General features: G+C 40.8%; 1 protein-coding gene across 1 annotated transcript in view; it reads left to right on the forward strand.

The window, feature by feature from the left end:
- The first annotated feature begins 7,316 nt into the window (after positions 1–7,316).
- The window catches only part of MTMR12 (myotubularin related protein 12), a 31,940-nt gene continuing 15,969 nt past the window's right edge, over positions 7,317–23,287 (forward strand). Inside the window, exons 1-7 of the mRNA XM_056514165.1 lie at positions 7,317–7,472; positions 15,145–15,199; positions 16,099–16,238; positions 17,924–17,996; positions 19,171–19,301; positions 19,896–19,989; positions 22,406–22,529. Coding sequence (XP_056370140.1) covers positions 7,317–7,472; positions 15,145–15,199; positions 16,099–16,238; positions 17,924–17,996; positions 19,171–19,301; positions 19,896–19,989; positions 22,406–22,529 — 773 coding nt within the window. The remainder of the gene's footprint in view (positions 7,473–15,144; positions 15,200–16,098; positions 16,239–17,923; positions 17,997–19,170; positions 19,302–19,895; positions 19,990–22,405; positions 22,530–23,287) is intronic.

Below are 23,287 nucleotides of genomic sequence, written 5' to 3' on the forward strand. Positions count from 1 at the left end.
GGCTAGTGACAGACAGCTGGACGTCTTTCCCAAGGACTTTTCATCCACACTGCAGTCATTGAAGCGACTTGGGAAGAAAGAATCAGGGCTGCCCAAGGACTCCTTGGCAGATTTTTTCCACCGTTCAGCTTAGGGGCTGTCATCAAATTGGGAGCTGAATGTTGCTTTTTTATTTCTGTGGGATTCATTCCAAGACAGAAGGGTCAATTCACATCCTTTGATATTGGGAGGGCCACACTTAAATTTATCCATCTTGTTGTCTATGAGCTCATGATCCCTTAGGAATCACGATCCCTATGGACTGCAGGTTTTGAAGAAACAAGGGTGAGAGGAGAGCCCTGACTTAACTCTGCCTCACATCCAACCATGGTGTAGGCTTTCTCCCAATACAGATGGGGTTTGGCTCACCCTTTATGTATGGTTAAGGCTGAAGTAATTTCTGTTCACAGCATTTTGAAGAACAAAATAAAGAAGTTCACCACATGACAAAGAAGTCTGTGTGTGCCCAAAAACAAGTAATTGTGTTTGCTTCAAAAGAGCTAAAAAAAGGTGGGGAACTTCCCTAGCCCTTGTATTTTTGTTTGTGACACCCATGCTTTCCTGGGTGAGTAGAGTTATTAAAAAGTTACTCACTTCCTCTTTTCCCACTTGTAGCTATTAAGAGAAGGTGATTTTGCTGTTCAATGTGAGGGGCTTTGTTCCCTGAGTTTTCACAACTCTTACAGCAATATCTTTTTTTCCATCCTCAAATTTAAGACATGTAATTCCCAGCTGCATCTCTATGACTAAAGTAAACACTCTGATCCAGGGTGTTCTCTCAGCAGTTGATACCTCTGTCCCACTCTTCATGGTGTAGTTGTTAGTTTGGTCTTGCACTCTTCTGTGTGCATGTTTTGGAGCTATGTCCCAAATGGAAGCTGAACCTTGCTGGTTAGAAGGGTTAGGAAGGTTAGCTCTGGAAGGCCCTGGTAGAACAAAAACATTCAGTAATTAAGGGATGGACACAAAATGCCACTGGTGTGTATTGCTACCCCTTAAGGAGCTGCTGCTTGCCATCTGAGTCATGATGTGTGGCCATGTGGGACATTCCAGATGGTTTTACTTAAGAATAAAGTTGCATCTCTTCAACCACCTTCAGGGAGGAATTGGACATAAGGTCTCAGGACTGAGATATTGGATGGAACAGGAATAAGATATTTCAGCTGAGGAAATCTAGAGTGAATCTGCTTTCCTTTTACCCAGAGATATTAGGTTCTCACAATGAGAAGTAGAAAACTGCTTTAAAAATTGAAACACAATACAATTAGTAGAGAAAGGCCACTTTAACAAAGATGAAACATAAAAAGCTTATATAAGACATTATTACACAATCTCTGACTGTATACTTCCAAAAACGAACTCACCTCTAAGGTGACAGACTGCAATCTGAACCAAGTTTGGAAACTAATTCCTGAAGGACACTGAAAGTACTGGAAAATGAAATCAGTGTGAATACAATATTAGAAGTAGTATCTTAGAGCAGAGCCCCTTTCTGGTTTTTGTTGTTGTTGTTTTCTTTTTTTTTTAATTGTCTTAATTTGCAGAAAGCTAACATTCATGACTTTTCACTGAAAATTCTCTTAGCCTGTATAAAGCAGAGGTAGCTGCTGACTGTCTATAGACTGATTTGGTGACCTTTTTGCAGAGAACATAACAGTATATTCCTCATTTCTGTTTATTTCAATGATGGACTTTCAGCTTCATCTTAAGACTTCTGTATTTCTTGGACGCTGATTTCAGCCACTTTAATGTGTTCTCTTAAAATGTTTGAAATACTGAAGTTCTAAACTGAGTTATTTAATTGAACAGTATAAATAGGGAGCATCAGACCCAGCACGCATGGCAGATCTCTGTATACTCAGGGTAAATCCAACTTTTTGGAGATTTTGGGACAGCCCCTCCCTTCTGAGTTACACACAAGCATCTGTGGTGCTCTGTGAAATGTCAGAGTAACTGCATGGGTATGACAGAATGTAACAGAAATACCCAGGTTTGCACACCTAAGTGCAGCTTAGATACCAGCTCTTCTGGTAAGGCTCAGACAAATGGGAAAATAAGAAAAATCAAATTGTACACCCAGGTAGATTTTCTGAATAGAAAGATCGTGGAACCTTGACAAATGATAATTGTTTGAGATCCTCTTTTGAGCTGCTGCTTCAAATTCTTTACCTGTGTCACCACTGGAGTTGTACGTACTAAAAGTAGTGTCCAGGCCTGGATCCAGCCATGATGAGAGTTCAAAGGGGAGCACAGCTGCAGGTTCCTGCCTCTGATTTACCACCCTGGAATGGGAGTTATGCACACTTGTGACTTTCCAGGTCTGCAGCACAGCAAAGACTCCCTCTATTTTCTTCAAAAAGAGGAAATGGAGAGTAAAAAATAGATATAGTCATGCAAGTTTGCTCAACGCTCATGAAACGCTTTAAAAATTCATTACATCTGTCCAACCTACACCAAAGCACCCACAACACACAGTGGCCTGCATTGAGTATCCAAGGGGATATTGCACTCCCCAAGGCATTGAGATCTACAAAGGCTCAGAAAAGCTGAAATGTGATACAAAGAGCTGTGTTCAGTGATCTTCACCAACCATGCTCCAGATACTGCCTAGAATAATGCCTTATCCAGGATACTTCCCATAGCCAAGGAAATGCTGACAAGGACGACTGCCACAAAGGAAAATATGAGATACAACTTGCAGTTAAGAGGATCACTGAAAGAAAATTGATAGAGAAGCTGCAAACAACTCCTCTGTGTCTCCCTTCCATCAGCTGTTGTGCCACCAAGTCTGGGAACAGCTGAGAATTCAGACCAATGAATTATTCAAATTAATAGCATGTGAATTTTTTAAACAAAGTAATCTCTGTTTATAGGAAGAGAAGAGCTGGTCTGTGAGTTTCTCTCCTGCAGACAACAATAAATACTGTGATTTTACTTCTAGAAAGAGAAAAGTATCAGGATGAAATAGCAACAGTGAAATGCCATATACTCTTCACCCACTACAGACAATCTAGAACTTGGCTGTTAAAAAGTTTTACTCTTCTCTTTACATTTGCATGATTGTCATTTATATGCATATAAAATTGAACAAAATTAAATTACATTATTTGATATGCTCTTTTTTTTAATGCTTTAACTAACTTTTTTCTTAATATATTGAAAGTAATTGGCAGCATGGAACAATATTTCCTATTTAGAAGAAACATGAGAAGACAGATTCTATTAATACACCATTCCAGGATCAGTTTGTTGTAGAAATTTTATTTTAGAAGTCTTTATTAATGAAGAGAGCAATCACAAATGATTGAACATCATTGAACTGTTTTATTTCCTCATTATTATGGACCAATTTGGAGCAACACTACAGAGTGACAATGCTGAAGACAGGGATCACAATTAAAATGACAAAAAAGTAAATATGTAAATATTTAAATAAATATATTAAATAAAATATTAAAAATAATAAAATTGAGAGGTAGTAGATGACTATGGAGAGAGTGTAAGGACAAGGAGGAGAAGGAGGGCACTCTGAAAGGCCAACTTCAGCCTGGCCAAGCATCTTCCTGAGGTGCTCTGGGCACTGGACAGACTTTTGAGGTTGCTTCTGAACAAGGAATTTATTTGCTGCCCCCATTGCCTTCACTATCTGCAGGAGGAATCTTCAGAGATGAGGTGGCTGCAGCTGACTTTTGTGGGTACTCCCCACAAATGCTCCAGATTTTAGAAGAGAAAGTGAGAATACATTGTTCTTCCTTGGGAAAAGGAAGAACATGGAAACCCTCAGTGCTTGGTAATCTGCTGGGCACAGAGTCAGGGTCGCAGCTGGCCCTTTCAGATGCTAATGTTCTTCTCTGAAGTAGGTTAACTTGCTTGTGATAGCTTTATTTCTTCCATTCCAGAAAAGATGAACACACTGACTAAGGGGAAATCCAAATCTGGCACTAAAATTCTCGCTAAAATGCTTCAAACCCCTTCTGCAATGGGTTCAGTCCCACGCATTTTGCATCCTGGAGAGCAAACCCCAGGATGAAGCACTCCCTGTTCATCACCATGTGGATATTTTGCTGATGGAGAATAGCAGTTACATTCAGATTTTTTTTTTTTGGTAGGGCTTTTTTGATGACAAGATGAAGAATGAATTCCCATGTGCTGTGTGGGAATTAAGGCTCCTTTTGCACTTCCCATCAGAGTTAAGACTCTGGCCTGGTGTCAAAACATCCCTTCCTCTTTGAAAAATGCTATGTCAGTGAAGTTGCTGATTTTTGCCTTAGTGTGCTGTAAACCTCATGGCGTTCTGAGGTATTCACGTTATTCCCACTCTAAATTCAGGTGCTTTAGAAGATTTTTTTATATGCTATTCTCTTTCTTTAAGTATTTTGATATGCTAGAGAGCACAGAGGTGGTGTCCCACATTTCCCCTCACCCTGGATTTGCACCAGTTCAATCCCATGGGATGTACTTTTGACCTATGCAGCTGAGGGCAGATGCAATGTAAGGAATGATGTAGAAGCAGCTGTGGAGTGAAACATGAGAGCTCTTCAGTGTGGGATCCCATACCAGAATAGCCTTTGTTGCAAAACTGCTAATGAAAGCTCATCTTGGAGATGTTTTGGGTTTTTTTCCAGAGAGAAGGTTATTAAATCCAAAAGACTTCTCATTCCTTGACTTTGAAAACGAAGAAATTGCTTTATTTCTGTATTGAAATAGTCGCTCCATTTCACTTTTATAAATGGTGTCTTATAACTCCATGTGGTCCTTTTCCTTCCTTCTGCAGTTTTCCTAGGTCTGGGTTTGGAGCGAAGTAAATAAAGTGAAGTATTATAACATAAAGAAGGGAAAATTATATGAAAAGTGCTTATCACTAATATTTGAAGAAGCTGTTGATATTCATATCCTATGGTCTGCTGAAGTTTGTAAAGCATGTTTTATTTTTGTAAAATATTTCCATAAAGTCTACCCTGTGCAGGAACTGTCGCCTGGGTTACCATTCGCCATTTGAATTGCTGGGTAGTCTTGCTGCACTGCCACAGGCCGTTTACAATATTTGCATTGTTCTGTATCCATATAAAAATGAGGCTTTTAAAAGTAACCTACATACCAGTTAAACCTGGTGTATATTTACAGCTCTGATTATAGTGTCCAAAGACGACATTCCAGGGAGGCTGTGGCTGTAACACATTAAATAGGCATTAGCAGAGGACTTCCCAGGGTCTATCAGCAGTCATATTTTAGAGGGTTTAGAGGATTATGTAGTGAAAAGTTTTATGTCATTATTTTTCTTGCACTTCTCCTGCCATAAGTAACACTGTGCATCTCAATGCCTTGTTTAGATTTTCCTTAATGCTGAGTTGCCTTCTAAGTGTGCACAGGTACAACACAGGCATTTGGCAGCCGAGTAAGAAACAGAGAAATAGATGCATTAAGCAAAGTGAGATGCGATATTAGGAAGAAATTCTTCACTGTGAGGGGGGTGAGGCGGTGGCACAGAGAGGCTGCGGATGCCGCACCCCTGGGAGTGCTCAAGGCCAGGCTGGATAGGGCTCGGAGCAACCTGGATCAAGGGAAGGGGGCTGGAACCTGACGAGCTTTAAGGTCCTTTATAGCCCAAACCATGCTGCGACTTTATGACTCCATGGAAGTGACGGCTGGATCACGGAACAGGCCAGGAGCGGGAGCTCCCCGCACAAGGGCACGAAACTACAAAAGCGATGGGAGATCCCTGTGGCTCCAGCCGCGCTCAGGCCGAGGGCAGAGCCGTGCGGGGCATTCCCGGGCACACACACAGACATTCCCGGGCACACACGGGCACACACACAGATATTCCCGGGCACACACACGGGCATTCCCGGGCACACACACACATTCCCGGGCAGACACACACACATTCCCGGGCACACACGGGCACACACAGACATTCCTGGCACACACAGATATTCCCGGGCACACACACAGACATTCCTGGGCACACACGGACATTCCCGGGCACACACACAGACATTCCCGGGCACACACACAGGCATTCCCGGGCACACACGGACACACACAGACATTCCCGGGCACACACACAGACATTCCCGGCACACACACAGACATTCCCGGCACACACACAGACATTCCCGGGCACACACGGGCATTTCCTGGCACACACACGGGCATTCCCAGTACACACACAGATATTCCTGGGCACACACGGGCACTCCCGGGCACACACAGACATTCCCGGGCACACACACGGGCATTCCCGGGCACACACGGGCACACACAGACATTCCTGGCACACACAGATATTCCCGGGCACACACACAGACATTCCTGGGCACACACGGACATTCCCGGGCACACACAGACATTCCCGGGCACACACGAGCACACACAGACATTCCCGGGCACACACAGACATTCCCGGGCACACACACAGACATTCCCGGCACACACACAGACATTCCCGGGCACACACACAGACATTCCCGGGCACACACACAGATATTCCCGGGCACACACGGGCATTCCCGGGCACACACACAGACATTCCCGGGCACACACGGACACTCCCGGGCACACACGGACATTCCCGGGCACACACACACATTCCTGGGCACACACGGACATTCCCGGGCACACACGGGCATTCCCGGGCACACACGGGCACTCCCGGGCACACACACAGACATTCCCGGCACACACACAGACATTCCCGGCACACACATAGACATTCCCGGGCACACACCGGCACACACACAGACATTCCCGGGCACACACACAGACATTCCCGGCACACACGGGCACACACAGACATTCCCGGGCACACACAGACATTCCTGGGCACACACGGGCACACACAGACACACCCAGACATTCCCGGGCACACACACAGACATTCCCGGGCACACACGGGCATTCCCGGGCACACACACAGACATTCCCGGGCACACACGGGCACCCCCGGGCACACACGGGCACTCCCGGGCACACCCAGACATTCCCGGGCACACACCCAGACATTCCCGGGCACACACAGACATTCCCGGGCACACACACGGACATTCCCGGGCACACACGGACATTCCCGGGCACACACACAGACATTCCCGGGCACACACGGACATTCCCGGGCACACACGGGCACTCCCGGGCACACACGGGCACTCCCGGGGCCGCGGGCCGTGCCCCTGAGGGCGCGGGGCGGGGGCGGAGCCGCAGCAATGGCCGGCGCCGCGCGGGCCGCGGCCGGGCCGGGGCTGTGGCCGGGGGCGGGCATGGGCGGCGCCGGCTCCGTGATGCGGCTCGGCGTCGCCGCGCTGCCGCGGGATCGCTCCTTCCGCCGCCTCCCCGCTCCGGACGAGCGCTGGGAGCCGCCGCCGCGGGCCGGGGCCATGTTGGGCGGCGGGGCCAGGGCGGCCAAGCCGTCCTTCGTGTCGTACATCAGCCCGGAGGTGCGGGGCTCGGGGCGCGGGGAGCGCGGCCGGGCCGGGGCTGTGCCGGGCGCTGCGGGGCTCGGCTGCCGGGGCTGCCCCGGGGGGAGCGGCCAGCAGAAGGGCTCCAGAGCCGGGCTGGCGGGCCCGCCGAGCTGGGGCTGTGCCCGGCCGGCGCCGGGCTGCGGCCGCTCGGCCGGGAGGGGGGACTTTCCGAACCTGTTGTTCTTATTGTCCCCGAGCAGCATCGCTTCGCGTTCTGCTCGGTGAGCTCCTTGCTATCAGTTCCGCAGCTGGAGAGCGCTGGATATCCTTCCCGAACACCTCGATGTTGAGTTCTTGGCAGTGTGTGTATTTCTGTGTGTATCTTCGGTATTGTTCTGCCTGTTGTCCTTTCACTTATTTGTGGAAACTTGTGCTGACGGTTTGATCAAAGTGACCTTAGGCTCAGTTTACTGAGGTAATTTTATTAGCGCATGGGATTAGGTCAGTATTGTTACTCTGTATTCCATCATTCTTATTCCTGATAAAGAGCTGTTTTCTAGGAAAAACATTTGATTAATATGGGCCATAAGTATTGGGGTTTTTTTTCCCCTCCTCGTTCTTTGTAATCTGTGTCAAACTGATTCTTCTTAATCTTTAATTCTCTTGAGAGCTTTCTAAGGAAGAGATTTTTATCAATCATGTTAGTTAGTGCTGAGTCTGTGACTGATAGGACCTTGGTGAATCTGCTGTTTTTATTTTACACTAGGTCTGAAAGAACAATCAGAATTGTCACGGCCAAAATCAGCTGTGGTATTTAAAACTTAGGTCCTTAGTTGGTGATAGCAAATCCAGTGTTATATGTTTTTCAGTCCTGGTGGCTTGTAGTTGCATCAGTTTGTTTTAAAAGTTTTATCTCTTTCTTGTATTTCCAAGTGAAAACAGATGTAAATGATAGGTACAAATATTTGTGGAGTCAGCAAATACATCCCTGTCTGAGGTCACTTTTTCACCTTTGGAAAGTACCTTGTACAAATATACAAGGAACTGGATTTTGTGAAAGAAACAACTTCACTTGTTGGACTTACTGGAAGACATTTCTCCATTTAAGAGAGTATGGTGTATGACTAAAGCTTGCTAGAAAAAATGGCTGGTTGAAAAGAGCACAAGTAAATAATATACATAGTGCAGCAAGATACCAAATAATAAAGAGTCCTTTAATTTGATTTTAAGTGCAGTGATGTAATGCTTCAAATATGATCCTGATGGCTGCAGGAAGAGTAACAATGGTATTTAACAACTGGAAGATGAGGCTTTTTATGAAATATCCTGAATCAGTAGACATTGCAGTTGTTAACTCTACATGTTCTTGCTGCTTTTAAGCCTCTCCGTATTTCAGTTAAATCTAAGAATTTCATGCACTCTTGCAGCAGGACCTTCATGTTACAGATGTGGCTTCTGCCATACAGGGTGTCCCTTTTGCACCTTCAAAGACACAGTGAAACTGAGGTCTGATGTGATTAGCCAGTACAGCAAGTTTGACTCTGCTGCTGGCAGTCTATGACTGCTTTAATGGTTACACAGGAAATTGAGGATTTTATGAGGATTAAAAATAAAATTTTAGATACATGGGGAAACCTGTGAGGCTATTTTGGTGTCTAGAAAAAGCAAGTTGATTAAATATCCTAAAGTAAGCAGAAGTGAGCATCTCTCACAGAGCTGCGTGCACCCAGAAAAACAACTTCCTGAACGCAAGTTTCCTGTACAAGTTAACTGTTGTGTTGTTGAGTTTTAAAAGGAACTAGACTGATAAAACAGTGGAAATTCTAATTCCTGGCATGTGGAACATAGTTTAGTCAACTGGGAGCTCTCATCAAGGCATTTTAACTTCCAGGTGCTCGGGGAAGAAGTTCTGGCAACAGGTGTGGTGCTTCCTTTGGCAGGTGGTGTCAGAAGGTGGGAAACAGCAGTTCAGGGACTTGAAATTTCAGCTGTGTAGGACTGGACTCAACCGTGGGCTTCTCCATGAATTTGCAGAGCCTTGTCTTGAATGTCTTTGCACTTCCAGCCTGAGGCAAGATTTCCAGTCAACCACTATGCAGAACAGAGCAATAGAGCAGTGTTAGTTGTAGCCCTCCTTTGCTTGCAGCCTCCAGCTTCTGTGGATTTGTCCTGCTTTGCTTGGGAAGCTGTTTTAAGGACTTAAACTGCTGCTTCCACCTTAGGGTAGCCCTGCAATAGGGAAGTTAACAGGCAGAGCTGAGTTTTGGTTTAGCCCCACCTTGTTCAGTCCATCTTCAGATACCAGTAGGCAATATTCTGAAAAATAAGATGAAGTCAGCTTTAAGCTGCTGTGTGTGCTAATTTGAATATGAAAAGAAACAGGAGCTCTATTTGTATCAATGTATGACCAGATGGAAGCAAGGACTGAAAAGAAAATGCTGTTTATTAAAGGAACAGAAGTAATTTTTGCTGTGAAACCCCAGAACGTCTGGAAAAGCAGCATTTTTAACATCTGACTAAATATAACCTAGTTAGGCTCTGCTGTATGGAACTGCAAATCAATCAGTGGTCTGTTGAGAGTGAGACCGTAGGATGTTGATATTAATGACATACTTCCCCTCAGGACAGACTTGGCTACCCTGCAGGAAGTGGGGTGAATACTAGGGTATAAAGTCAATGTTTTGACATTTCAGATCACAGACTTTAGAATATGTGTCTGTGGAGACAGCAGAACAAGAAAGTGAATTGCTTAATGATTTCTAGCTCTTTCAGACTTTGAAAACTGAAGTTATTTACAGGTCAAACAAGCTAGGTTATATTTTCCTAAAAATCTTAATTTGCATTAAAAAATTAGATTTCAAATTTGATTTCAAACTTAAAGTTGGTGCTTCTGCATGTATTCTTTAAGCTAAATTCTTCATGTTCTTTCTTATGGGATATTTTTTCCTGTGTTAGCCTTTAAACTATGAGAGAGGTTGTTCTGCTTCATGCTGCTTGTCTCTGAAATCTGGTATATGCCACAGATTGCTGAGGGTAACTTTCATACCTTGTGTGCTTCATCTCTCAGATCCCGCTCTGTTGTTAGCTCATAACCACCGTGAACACCTCTTGCTTGTAAATTTTTGTACAATATTATGTGTCCTGTAGTGTTCAGTCTTAAAAAAGTACATCCCTCCTTCAAAAGGGTGGAATAAGGAATAGGAGTTGGTGAAGTGGACAGCTGGGCTGGACGTGGGGGAAACCAGGCATTGATGTCAGAGGGGATGGACAGGACAATGTAAGGAAAGAGGAAAGGATAAGAGATGAAACGGACAGGGAAAACATGTGCTGTGATCTAATAGACTTCTGGATAATGGAGCTGTGAAAGGAAGGAAAACAAGCAGTTAGAGATTAATCTCAGCAATGTTATTAAACTGTAGTAAGTATATGCTCTGGGTTGTATAGTGTACAGTGTGGGATTAGGCTTTTTTGACCAACAAGGAGTCCTTCAAAAACTACCAGGTATGTAATGTGGTTTGTTTCTGGATGTAAAGTGGATACCCAGCATGTGCACAGCTGTTTCATCTTTTGCATGGAATTCCAGTGGAACTGTTCCTCAAAAGTTTATTTTACTCATTGTGTTCACTTGTTGGAACACCACAACTAATTTTCAAGTATTTCAGTATACAGTTTGACTTTCACAGCTGAAAACTGTCTTAAGTATACATTTATCTTTATCTCAACTCTCTTTTAGTGAATAAAATATGAAAAAACCAGATGCTTATAGCAAACTTCACCAGGATGTAAAGCTTCCCTGTGCAGAACTTAGTTGTGGAGAACTATATAAAAACATCAAAGTATTCAGTATTCTTGCAGCACTATTTGCTGTCAGCTCTCAGCTATTTCAGACCATAACCCTTGATACCCTGGAAGTGATAATTTGTTCATTATTTGAATCTTTCAAACATGTTTTCTCAGCATGTTTAGTAAAAGTCATGTTTTTCATTGTCAGAATCAGCTGTAGCACAAATGTCCAGCTATGAATCAGTGGCAGCATTGCTGTGGGGTAGGGTGGGTTCAGAGTTGACAGTTTGCAGCAGCAGACTATGCATGGTGCCTCTGCTGGGGGTGTTCAGCAACATCTAGTATCAGTAGGCACACACACACACACACATTTATATATATATATATATATATGTCAATAATGATGAAAAAAAACCCAATCAGATTCTCTGTCAAGATCTGAATTCTGGCATGCAGGGAATATTTTCCTCTCTACATATTTCCAGTACACAGTTGTTTGCCTCTATGTGGAGTGAGAGGAATTGCTCTGAGTTGTGGTGACACTGTAGGACAAAAAGCAGAAGTCATTTGGGAATCCTTTCCTGCTCCAGCCATTAGGACCGTGTTAATGTAACATAGCTCCTACTTGATCTTGTTGCCCTAAACTTTGTTGCCTCACTCATGCCTTCAGCACTTGGGGAAAACTTGTCTTCCCAGACAGACTTTAGGGAAATATTTTAACCCCTTTAAATACATTGTTTTGGAGGACAGCTGACTGTAGTCCCAGGTGTTGCAAACTGTGCAGTTGTTCCTTATATTTGGGTAAAAATCAGGAAGAGAACTTGCCTTAAGAAAAACAGTTTATGGTTATCTATTAGCAAGAAGGAGGATGTATTATGAATTAATTTGGTGTCACATGTCAGCTTGAAGTTTTGTCAGGATTTGGTACTCTCTGCTGTTAAAACTGATAATTAAAAGGCTTGCTATATTTCCTACCATGGTTTGAGAGCCTGGAAGAAGAAATGTAGCACAAGGCAAGTGCACAGGTGAGAAGCATCTCTTAGAAAGAAGTTTCTAAAATCTTCAGCAGAGTTGAGGTCTTTGCCTCAGAAATTACAGAAACAAGTTAATTTTCCTCATTTGCATGGTGTCCTGTGTGTGACTGCTTTTAGCTGTGGCTGGTAGGAGGGCTTCCCAAGTTGTACCTTTAGTAAGAAATGACTAAGTGCTGCTTGGGGTGTTCAGAATGGGGGAGCTACAGATGAAAAACTGTCTATCTAGAGGTTTGCATGGCTTTCAGTGGTCACATATGGAAAGTACTTGCATGCTTAGCTTCAACGAATGGTCAGAGGATGGAGATTTCTGAGGTCCAGATGTGTTCAGTAGCTTGCAGAAAGGGGCAGACTTACTTTTGCTGCTTCCCTTTCTTTTGTTTCTGGGCTCATCTGACCTGTTGATGAGCCAGTTCTGCTAACAATAGGCACTAACAATAAAACCAAATGTAGGACAAGTACGTACTTCCCAGCTGATTTTACAAACCAAATTACCTCACCGTGTTGTCAGACAAACCCAGGGATAAAGGAGTGAGTGGGTGATTGTGAACGTGTGACAGATTAAAGGGGCGTTGAGCAGTGTGAATTGAAGTGTCAGCAGGCTCTTCAGTTAGTGGTAAGATCTGTGTTGCCCCAAAACTTAGATTCAGTATAAAAATAGAGTTGAAACAGAGTGGAGATGTCAGCTGAATTTACATATATGTTCGTACACAACTTGAACTGACTCATGCTGAGTTAGTTTTTTCTGCAGTGCTTTACCTTCTCACTGAAAAGAGCAAATACAGAATGTGACAGTAGTAAAATATAATGTTTTTTAATACCCTACCAAGGAAAATGAGTGCAGCAGCATGGATTCTTCAACAGAACTCATGACTTGAGGTTTAGCTATCTCTAGCATATATGTACCAAATCCACCTTTAATATGTTTATGAATTTATTGTAGGAATGTAAACGTTGAATTTCAAATAGAACTCTTCTGGAGACTTAGCTCTTGGAATCTGTTGAATATTATAGGAATTCTGCCTGTCATGAGCACTTCAGTGTCTGTAAGCTTTTTTCAACAAAGTGAAACTGGATTTTACAAGGTGATCTCAGTGTTTGTGGTCTCTAATCTGCTGTGATGCAATTTAATTAAATTTCTAACTCCATTTAAAAGATAACCAATTTTAACTTGTGACCAAAACCCAAACCACTTGTTTAAGATTATTTGCTGTTGAAACCCATTATAAAAGCTTCATTGCATTTTTAACGAATGGGTGCAAGCTCAAAGAACTTCTTTGGGGTCAAATGGTTTTTTTTTCCTTCTGTTCAGTTCTGCCAGTGCTAGCATAAACAGGTACTCATGGACAATAAGTGCTAACAGCTTGTGTGCAGGAACGGTGGTTATTATTACATTCTTTAAGGCATCTGCCAAAGTCAGAGGTGCTGGAAAAGCACCTGGCTGGTATAACTGTGTTACTGTTCCATGGAAGTGATTGTTGGCACGCAGTTTTCTGAGCAGTGTTGCATGTAGTTGGTCACAAAGAGTGATTGTATGAGGCAGAGCTGTTAAAGGCACTTGTAAACCCAAAGTTTAGTTGAAAGCTACCAGTGGTGAGGAGACAACACTGGGGGAAGGAAGGGTGTATATATTTCTCCTCTGAATGCAGAAATATTCAGCTTACGTCAAAGTAACATTTTACCTAACTTTTTTAGCTGACAAGCCTGAACTTTGATTAAATATTACATCTACATCATTCACACTTAGCAGACAAAGGCATCAAACTGGGATTTGTTTTATCTATTAGCAGTCAGCTGTAGTTATGGATTTCTTTCTTCACACTGCTACCACTTTCATTTTATTACCTTTTTCTCTTTTTGGCCTATCTTGAACATCTCTGTTGTTCTCATGACGTGGTGGTTTCCTGGTGGTTTTAGCTTTGCTGTGCAGCCTTCAAACTTAGTTCTAGTTCTTCTGAGTGTGGAGAAGTGTTTATATGAATGGCAGAGGTTGTTTATTTTGTACTCTCAGGGGCATTTGTTTCTCTGTATTTAATCTAGCAAAATTATTGTTGCTTGTATCTTCTTTTGATTGCCTGCCTTGAATTGCAGTAGCTGACTCTGGATGCTGGTGACAAACTAAAATTAGCTTGCTTACTGCTGTGCCCCCGGGGGGGCGGTTTCCAGTTAACTGATGGTTTTCCAGAAAGACTCTGATGCATGCAAAGTGATTTGGGCATGGAGGAGGAAGTTCTGAACAGGCTGAGCAGGAAGGGTGTAGCATGTCCTTTAGTTTAATAGTCTTTTGGCTGGAGATTTTAGCCCAACTGTCAGTGCCTAAAGGCTAGAATAAGTGACACACAGAATTTAATATTTAGATCCAAACTGAAGGATATCTTGTCACCAGGTTTTTACCTCTTAGCTCTAAGATCCTGAAATATCTTTCCATATAGTCATGTTAGTGCCATTTAAGTAACTTTTGTACTTTAGTTGAAATGAAGTGTATAGAAAATCAGAAACAGGGAGTCATGGATGAAAGGGTACATTAGAAACAATAGCATGTTATATGAGATGGTGTTGTAATACTGAGTTTATGCACATCCATTTAGGTGTGCTAAGAGAACTTTAAAAATACTGGTATTGTTTTATTTCTGTGTTACACAAATAGTGCTTTTTTTGTGTATTTAGAAATGTATGTAACTGACACTGTGGATGTCAAAACAATTAACAAGTAGACTTCTGACATTAAGTGGAAAGATGAAATTGCAGATGTATACTCCTTTTGTGTAGGAGGCTTTTTTTCCTTAATTTTAATTTGCCAGAATGTAAGGAATTAAAGTGGAGGGTGTAGTTCTTTACAGCATGTGTTAAAGGTATGGTCTTTGCAAAGTAATAATTAATCTTTCTCTTTTTAGGAAATACACATAAAGGAACCCATAGAAAAGGAAGTAAATCCTCACTTATTACCAGGTAATTGTTGTATATTACTAGACTTAAGTAATAAAAATTAGTGATTAATGAATGATTAATGAACAAGATTTAAATATTTCCATGTCTGCAGCAAACTCATGTAATATCAGTGTCACAAGTAGTAAAATACAGGGTTTGGTTTAATAACGCATGCAGGTTGAAATGTTTTTAACATCTCTGCCTGCATGGGATGTTGAAAACTCTGTATAAACAATTTTTTTACAAAGGTCAGTGTCCTCAGGTAAGCTGCATGTGGAGAACTGTCAATACTTGAGTTTGCCTTGTTTCTTAGAAACAAGTTGAGTGGGTTTTGTTTGTTTGGAACTGAAGAAGGAACTAGAGGAAATTTACCTTGTAGCGGCTTTGCCTCTAGTGTGAGTTACTTGGGCCTTCCAATGCTTCATTTACTATTAAGATTTTCTTTTTTAATTTGTAATTACTTCTTTTGAAATAATATTTTCTGAGATAAGGAAAGACAAAACACATGTAAAAGTTTACAATAAATTAGTATTTTTCTGTTGGATTTCCTATACTTTTTAGGAAGGACCAAGAATCTGTCTGATCACATAAATTAAAACTTTACTTTCTTGAATTTGAAGTTCAGTTTCTGTGAATTCTAACATGAGAACTTAATTCACTGTTACTTACACAAACTTGTGTTTGAGACTTCCAAATTAGCCTTGGAACCTGTAAAATAAACAAGGCTATGAAAAAATAACTATGATGAACCCGAAATAATGCAAATATTTCAGCATTCTTAAAGTTTAACAGTATGGAAGATTGGAACAATTTTGCCTTGTTTATTGACTATATAAACTGCTCTTGCTGTGTTTGAGATAACAGTTGAAATATGCAATGTATCCATTCCAGTGTTGAAGGTCAGTGTTTTTTCTCTGCAGGTGAACTGCTGCTTTGTGAAGCCAGCACAGTGTACAAGTATATACAAGAAGATGGGTCAAATCGTGGCACTTATGGGAAACTCGTATGCACCAACTTTAAGATTTCTTTCCTTGATGATGATTCTGCTTCAGATGATAATGTAAGAAAACAAGTCTTCTAATTACAACTAAACAGGCTCTGCATAAATAATCATATCTTTCCCTTATATAAAGATGCAGAATGAACATAAATGTATAAAATTTCCTAATGGGTGCAGAATAACTTGAATCAGTCTGCATCTGCTTGATCCTTCCACAAGCTCTAATGATTATTTTAAGCAAAGGCAATGCAAGCATTTATGTGGACACTTAGAATAGACATAGTTTATAACTCTTTATATTTTGTGAGTTGGTGAAGCTTAAGTTAAAAGAACCCATTGTTTTGAAAACTAATCAAAAATTTGTCTAAAGCTAATTTCTGACTCTTTGTCTTGGTAGTGTTTGTGAAAGTGTGACTGTCTCTGATGATGGGTAACATCTGCCTGATTTGACTTTGGGCTACATCTGCAGAATCATTTCAGGCTGTACAAAACTGAGTAAGCTAATACTCAGCAGAAATGCTCTGAAAAATTACATGACTCGATAAAGCTCTGAATTATTTCATTCAAAGGTGTTCACTGAAAAGATTTTAAAACATAGAGCTGTTGAGCTTGCAAACACCGAAAAAGCGAAAAACTCTGCAAATCTCAAAAATTATTTCAATTTTTTTTCCTTTTGGCTTAGATGCTCAAATTGAGCAGTCAGGGGAGAATGGTAATGCCACAGTGCTTTTGATAAGCTTAAGCATTGAAATAGTTTAGTCCATTTAGGTGTTAGAAGTGAGAAGAGTCTAGTGGCTCCCAAGTTCAGGATGATCTTGCCAGTTAAGGACAATGAGAATAATATGATTTGACACACATTGATTGTAGTCAGAAGTTTCTTGGGGTAAAATTTCACAAAGTTTAAACATTAAGCTAAGGCTTCTGCTGCCAAGTACAGATTATTGGACCTTCTGGAATTAATTAAGACAAAGCTGCAGTCTTTTGACGTAAATCTCATGTGATCTGTGGAAATTTGGTAATGTCCATGATAATTTCTGTTTCATTGCTGGCTTTGAACCTTGGGTTTATGACATACCAAGTCAACTATATTTCTTTTAACAAAAGTTCAGTATTAGCTACCTGCTTCAGAGTACTGCAGATCTGGAAGTAATTAAAATAAGGTTAACTCTGTTTTCAGTAAAATATAATTTACTGATGTACATGAGCTGTTTGGCAATATTGAAAATAATAGTATTTAATTGTGGCATTACTAAAATGCAATTTTTAACTGAACTCATGAAATGGTAGAAATGAAGAGAACTCCAAATTACATAATTAAATTATGTAATTTACATGTTGGAATGTTCTTGGGTACTTGTTCTTTTAAGAGACTTTATTTCCTGCCAGGTTCCCATAGCAAGGAAACTTGTCATAAAAGGGCTTGGATTGCATGAAGTTACTGTATTTCCTGTTTACTGTAGGGATTCTAGTTTGAAAGGTGACTCTCAATAGAAACGAATGCTTTGAAGCTATTTGAAAAGTAAAAACATATCTATATTTCAAGCATGGCTGAGACTTTAAACTATATTGTGTGTATAACTTTCATCTGTCTGTATTTTAATAACTGTTCTTCAGTGTCCTACCTCATGCAGCTTATAAGAATAAGAAGTAATGCTGATATTAAAACAATGTATGAAAAGCCTTTACTTGGCAGAAGGTAGTACTGTAGTGTGACATTTCTAAGATTTTTTTTTTCATGTTTCTAGGAGCCACAATTTAAAAATAAGATTGTAGGAGAAAATGACATAACTCTGCAATGTGTAGATCAAATATATGGAGGTAAGTCAGGTTTCTACCCTTGGGGTCTTAGAGTGTTGGTGCTCCTTCTACAAGTACATCCCTTTTAGAAAACTAGGAGATTTTATAAAAGCAGCTGCAGTTACATTTAATGATGACATGACTGATAAATTTATCAGAACCCAGTCTTATCCCTCAAACTTGTCAAATTAATTTTAATTTATTTGATTAAATTAATTTGATTGTCTGCTGACAAAATTCCTTCAAAATGCAGTGGTTCAAAGAAGAGAGTGTACTGTAAAAAAGTCTCTAAATTTTCTAGACAAGGATCTTTCTATGTATCCACTATTTCTATAAATAAGGGTGTATTCACTATAGGGGTGTATTTGAGCAATGGCAGTACAGGTACCAAATTCTCAAACAATTCTTTTTGTTTGTCTAAGGGAACTTTGTTTTGTGAGATTCATGATGTCTTCAGCATATTAAATGAAATAGAAAAGGAGGTTTTAATTGCCAACTAAATTGAGTGCTTTGCATCAGGGCTTAGAGATGTGCCAGTATTGCTAAGAAAGGTAAATGAGAAGAGAGCTGATAGTTTTATGTAGGGGAAGGCTTTATTGAGAATCCTGTTCTTGGACTAATTATGAGTATTCAGAGTGTTCATAAATGGTGGTGTGGATTTGTGAAGGGGTGAACTGGGGCAGACCAGTGAAGATGGTTACAAGACACTTCAGTTTTATGTACACTGGCCCAGCTGGCAGCACTTGAAGTTGTGAAATGGTGCATCCTCAAAGAGAAATGAACAAAAGTTTGCCTTGGGGACTTCATGGTGGCTTTAAAAATACTTTTAAGGAACTTAAAATAATCTCAGATGTCTGGGGACTTCCCCTTGGGTAAAACTACTAAATTGTTCTTTATGTGTCTTGAAACTTTAAACTTGGTGTGCAGTCAGAATGTGAACAGATATAACCACTGAGCAGCTAGTTTGCTGCAAATTTGCCTTTTACCTTGTATGAAGTAATTTGACGGGTTTTAAAAGAAAATGTTGAGTGTATTAGCACAAGAGCTTGCCAGCCTGTGTTTAGGATGCTAGTTTTATTTTGAGAAAACTTGGGCTTGAATTAGTTTCTTGAGAATTTTGGAAAGTCAATCAGGGACAACTTTATCAACATGCAAGTACTTTTTTGATATTTACTTCAGTTTTTAATTTTTTCAGTTTATGATGAGAAAAAGAAACTTCTAACAGGACAGCTAAGAAAATACCCAGAGAAGTTAATTATCTACTGTAAAGACCTTAGAGTATTTAACTTCTGCCTGAGATACACAAAAGAAGAGGAAGTGAAAAGAGTATGTATAGTAACTTAATTTGATTTTCTATTTTTAATTTTATGTTGGGTATTGTGAGGATGAGGGAAGGATGAAATCTGAGAGATCCCTGAAATTTGGAAGTGTTTACTGATCACTCTCAGCTAAGACAAAGTAAAAGATTGATTTCACTAGAGATTTCATTATGCACAGCAGTTAAAAGATAGGTGGGGTAGCTCTTTAAAGAAAACTGGAACTTGGGAGTGCTACAGGAAATTAGCACCAGCTCAGGCAAGCTGAAAAGCTGTTCTTTCTATTTGTGACATGTAGTTTCATTATATTTTAGATTCAATATACTGTTACTTTCCTGATAACTTAAGCTTTTTTTGACAAGTTAGTCTGAACTCCAAACTAAGAGTCAATTAAGTTTATTTAAGTAAGGGTAATTCTGGAGGTTGAGCATATATAATACTACTTAGAAAAGTAGGTACAGCGTCTTGCAGACCACAGAGAAGCCTTCCTAAAAGTTTCAGCTGTTGGGGATAGAACCCGTCAGTTTTGGTTTTTAAAAAAAAGACCTTTTATTACACTGGCAGTCTTGGTGTGTTTGGGTGTTAATTTTTGGTCCTTTTTTAGATCGTCAGTGGTATAGTTCATCATAGCCAGACTCCTAAGCTGCTTAAACGTTTGTTTCTGTTCTCTTATGCATCAGCTGCTCCAAACAACACAGGTAAATGTTTTTTGATCTACTTGTTGCATAGTTAATTAGTGAAGCAGTATGGGATGTCTGTAGTTGAGTTTGTGCTCAGCTTATGGCTCTGTCCTGCTGGCAGGTAGCCTCAAAAGGTTAATTTTTCTTTTGTTGTACATTGTTAATCATGTTGCTAAAAACTTCTAAGTTGTCTCCAGTTGATTTTGGTGTCCTTCAGAAAATTGCATAGGAATTTTCCAAGCAGGAGTAGCATCCCTGGATTGAAAACTTACTGTAACTAAAATGTGCAAATGCTTTTCATTTGATTCAACTAGAGAATACTTTGCTTGTTTTATCAGTGTGGTTTTTCTGTATTACTACTATGAACCAGACTTCCTACTCTTAATTCTGAAATTACTCCATTTTCAGTGACATCCTATGAGAAAGTATTTCCCCTTTTGCTCTTATTTGTGAGCAATATGCTTCTTCCAGGCAATTGCAAAAAAAGCATAGGTTTGCAAGGCATCTGGCTTCCTCTTATATCTGACTTATTACATAATCTTCCCACTTGATCAAAGTTGGCTGAATAATACGTTAGGCTGCAAAATTCAAGGTAAAAAATTGTCGTTGCTCTTAGTATCATTCTGTAGTTCAGCCTTTAGCTGAAAAAATAGTGCTGTTTTGAATTAGGAACCTGATCCTTAGTGCACCAGCAACACCAATTCCTTTCGCAGAGGGAGGTTTTCATGTATGCAAGGTGTTAATCATACCAAAATATGTCAAAGATTTCAGGATCATTGAGGTTAGAAGAAGCCTCTGGAGATGTCATGTTCTTGTCCATATGCCCTTCTTCAGAGTTGGGTTAACAGCATCAAGCTTGGTCATGTCCAATTGGGTTTTGACCATCTCCAAGTGTTGAGACTCCACAGCCTTTCTGGACTGTCAGTTTCATTGTTTGACCCTCCTGGTAGTGAAAAACATCACTGTTATGTGCAAGTGGTTTTTGCTGTAGTTCAGCTTGTGCATAACTGCCCCTTGTCAAGTCACTGAGTCTGGATGCATCTTCTGTACTCTCCTCCCCTGTTCCACCTGCTGTGTTTATACTCAGAGGGAGATTGGCCCCTGCTGAAGCCTTTTTCCTGCCTGATGCCAGCTCTGTCTCTTCTCATATCAGGTGCTTTGAGCCCTTTAATGATCACAGGGCTTTCACTGGGGCTGGTCCAGGAGCCTTCATGGGGGAGCCCAGCACTGGGCACGGCTCTGCAGCTGAGAGCAGCAGGAGCACAGTGGCTTTGCTGAGGCAGCCCAGAGCACACGGTCTGTTTGCTGCAGGGAAGGGCACATTGCTGGCTTAGGGAGTTCCTGCAGGCTTCACCTGAAACTGGTGTTCTGTTTCAGCTACAAACAATGCAAGCTTTTCCAGGCAGAGACTGAGCCTGGGAGAAACCTACTCTTTAAAGCAATATGGAAGTGCTGTCCCACAATTCTTTCCTATTTTAATAGCTGTTTTCAGTAGTAAGTGGCTCAGTGTCATTCTTCATAAAATTATTATGGGATAAGCCAAATAGACTGTAGAAATTGTTTTTTATGCCTCTCACAGTCTGATACCTCTAAAATCTTGTCTCCAAGAGCTCATCAATGTTGTTCTGTTCCGAGCTATAAATTTTTCATCTCCCTTATCTTCTTAGAGTGGCAGGTTTCAAGTTGTCATTGTATTTTCCATGGAAATAATAGTTCTCTTTGGTATTTCAGTGTTAACTGATGTTGTAGAATGTTCCTTAATTAGGATGTGTGCTTAAAACAATTGACATCACTCCATAAATGATATGGTTATTATACAAGATTTGAGGCTAAATCAAGCTGCTTTCTTAACTGTTTCTGAGGTGGGTGAGTAGAATTATAGGGAAGATTTTCAGTTAAAAGTATTGAGACTGAATACTGTAATTAATTTTCTGCTCTTATTGAGTGCCTGAGATGTTCTATTCAATGCAGAACAATTAATGAGAAAAAAATGAACCTTAAATGAAGTGCAGTATCTGAAATTTTTGTAGAAAGGTTTTTGGTATGATTGTTAATTCTGCTTTTAAACTACAGGATTAGATACAAGTCAGCTGCATTGGTATAATATATATTTGCTGCATAGTGTGCTGCATTTTAGGCTTGATGTGAGGACAGCCCCAGCTGTATGGAAGTCCTGTAACAACTAATTAGTTTCTGCAGGAGAAACTGTTCCTGAAGTAATTAGTCACAGCAGTATTTGGCAGAATATTGCTGTATTAAAGATCAGACCGGGGCAGTGTGGTGTAGAAAGACATTTTGTCTTTGACTGAAATCTTTCTGTACACAAGAGGTTCTGCTTGCTTACCTTAATGGCAACTAACAGGTTTACTTAGGATTGCTTTTGTGTTAAGAGTTCCTGACAGTCTGCAAAGTTAATATGAATGATGTCTGACAGATGGGAGAAACCAAACTGTGATGTTTGAGACCCTCGAGGACTGGCGTGATGAGTTGGAGCGGACCAAAGGGAATGTGAAATACAAAGCAGTGACCACCAATGAAGGCTACAGAGTCTCTGAAAAGTAAGCTTGCCCTAGTTAGTAGTGAACTTTGGAACTGGGAAAATCAGTGCTACCTTTGATGCTGGGGACTACACAGTTTTTTAGGACTTTTTTTAGGATTTCATTTTTAGGTTTTCGTTTTTATTTATGGAATAGTTTGGTTTGTAATCTCAGGAGATGATCCTGCACAACCTCTGGTTCAAGCAGGGTTAATTAACTTCAGCATGAGCTGAAGTTAATTAGCATTAACTCAGGACCTTGGTCAAATCAAGCTTTGAGTGTATCTAGGAGTGGAGAATAGAAAATATGTATATCTGGGACCTACATTTCTGTCATGCTTTTTAGGATGACACTTTCTCAGTCCTGTACCTTAACTGTGGTAAAATTTCAAGTTACATGCACTGGAGATTTTCCAGTGTTTTAATTGTGAGGGGTCTGGGTGGAGAAAAAGTAACTGGTTTAAAGAAAATCTGCAGAATATGCTGTGGAAGTTAAGTTGTTCTGCCTGTAGGAGAAGGTTAGTTAAGTTTAGCTGGGCTTGGTCACCAGTTTAGCTGAGTAGCATTTATTGGCAAGCCCTTTAGCATCAATACAAGGCATTGTTACTTTTACTGTTGTTTTATAGTCAAATCTTGAAGGATTTCACAGAACTTGGAAACTAGTATTTCAGAGTTTTAACTATTTATTCTAGAACTCTATCTTGGGAGACCTAAATTGAGTTTAAGTACTTACCTTTGTTGCTTCTCTGGACCCTGAACATAAATAGTGTTGGTTGATGC

Source organism: Oenanthe melanoleuca, chromosome Z (assembly GCF_029582105.1).
Source record: "Oenanthe melanoleuca isolate GR-GAL-2019-014 chromosome Z, OMel1.0, whole genome shotgun sequence".
NCBI classification, from domain to species: Eukaryota; Metazoa; Chordata; class Aves; order Passeriformes; family Muscicapidae; genus Oenanthe; species Oenanthe melanoleuca.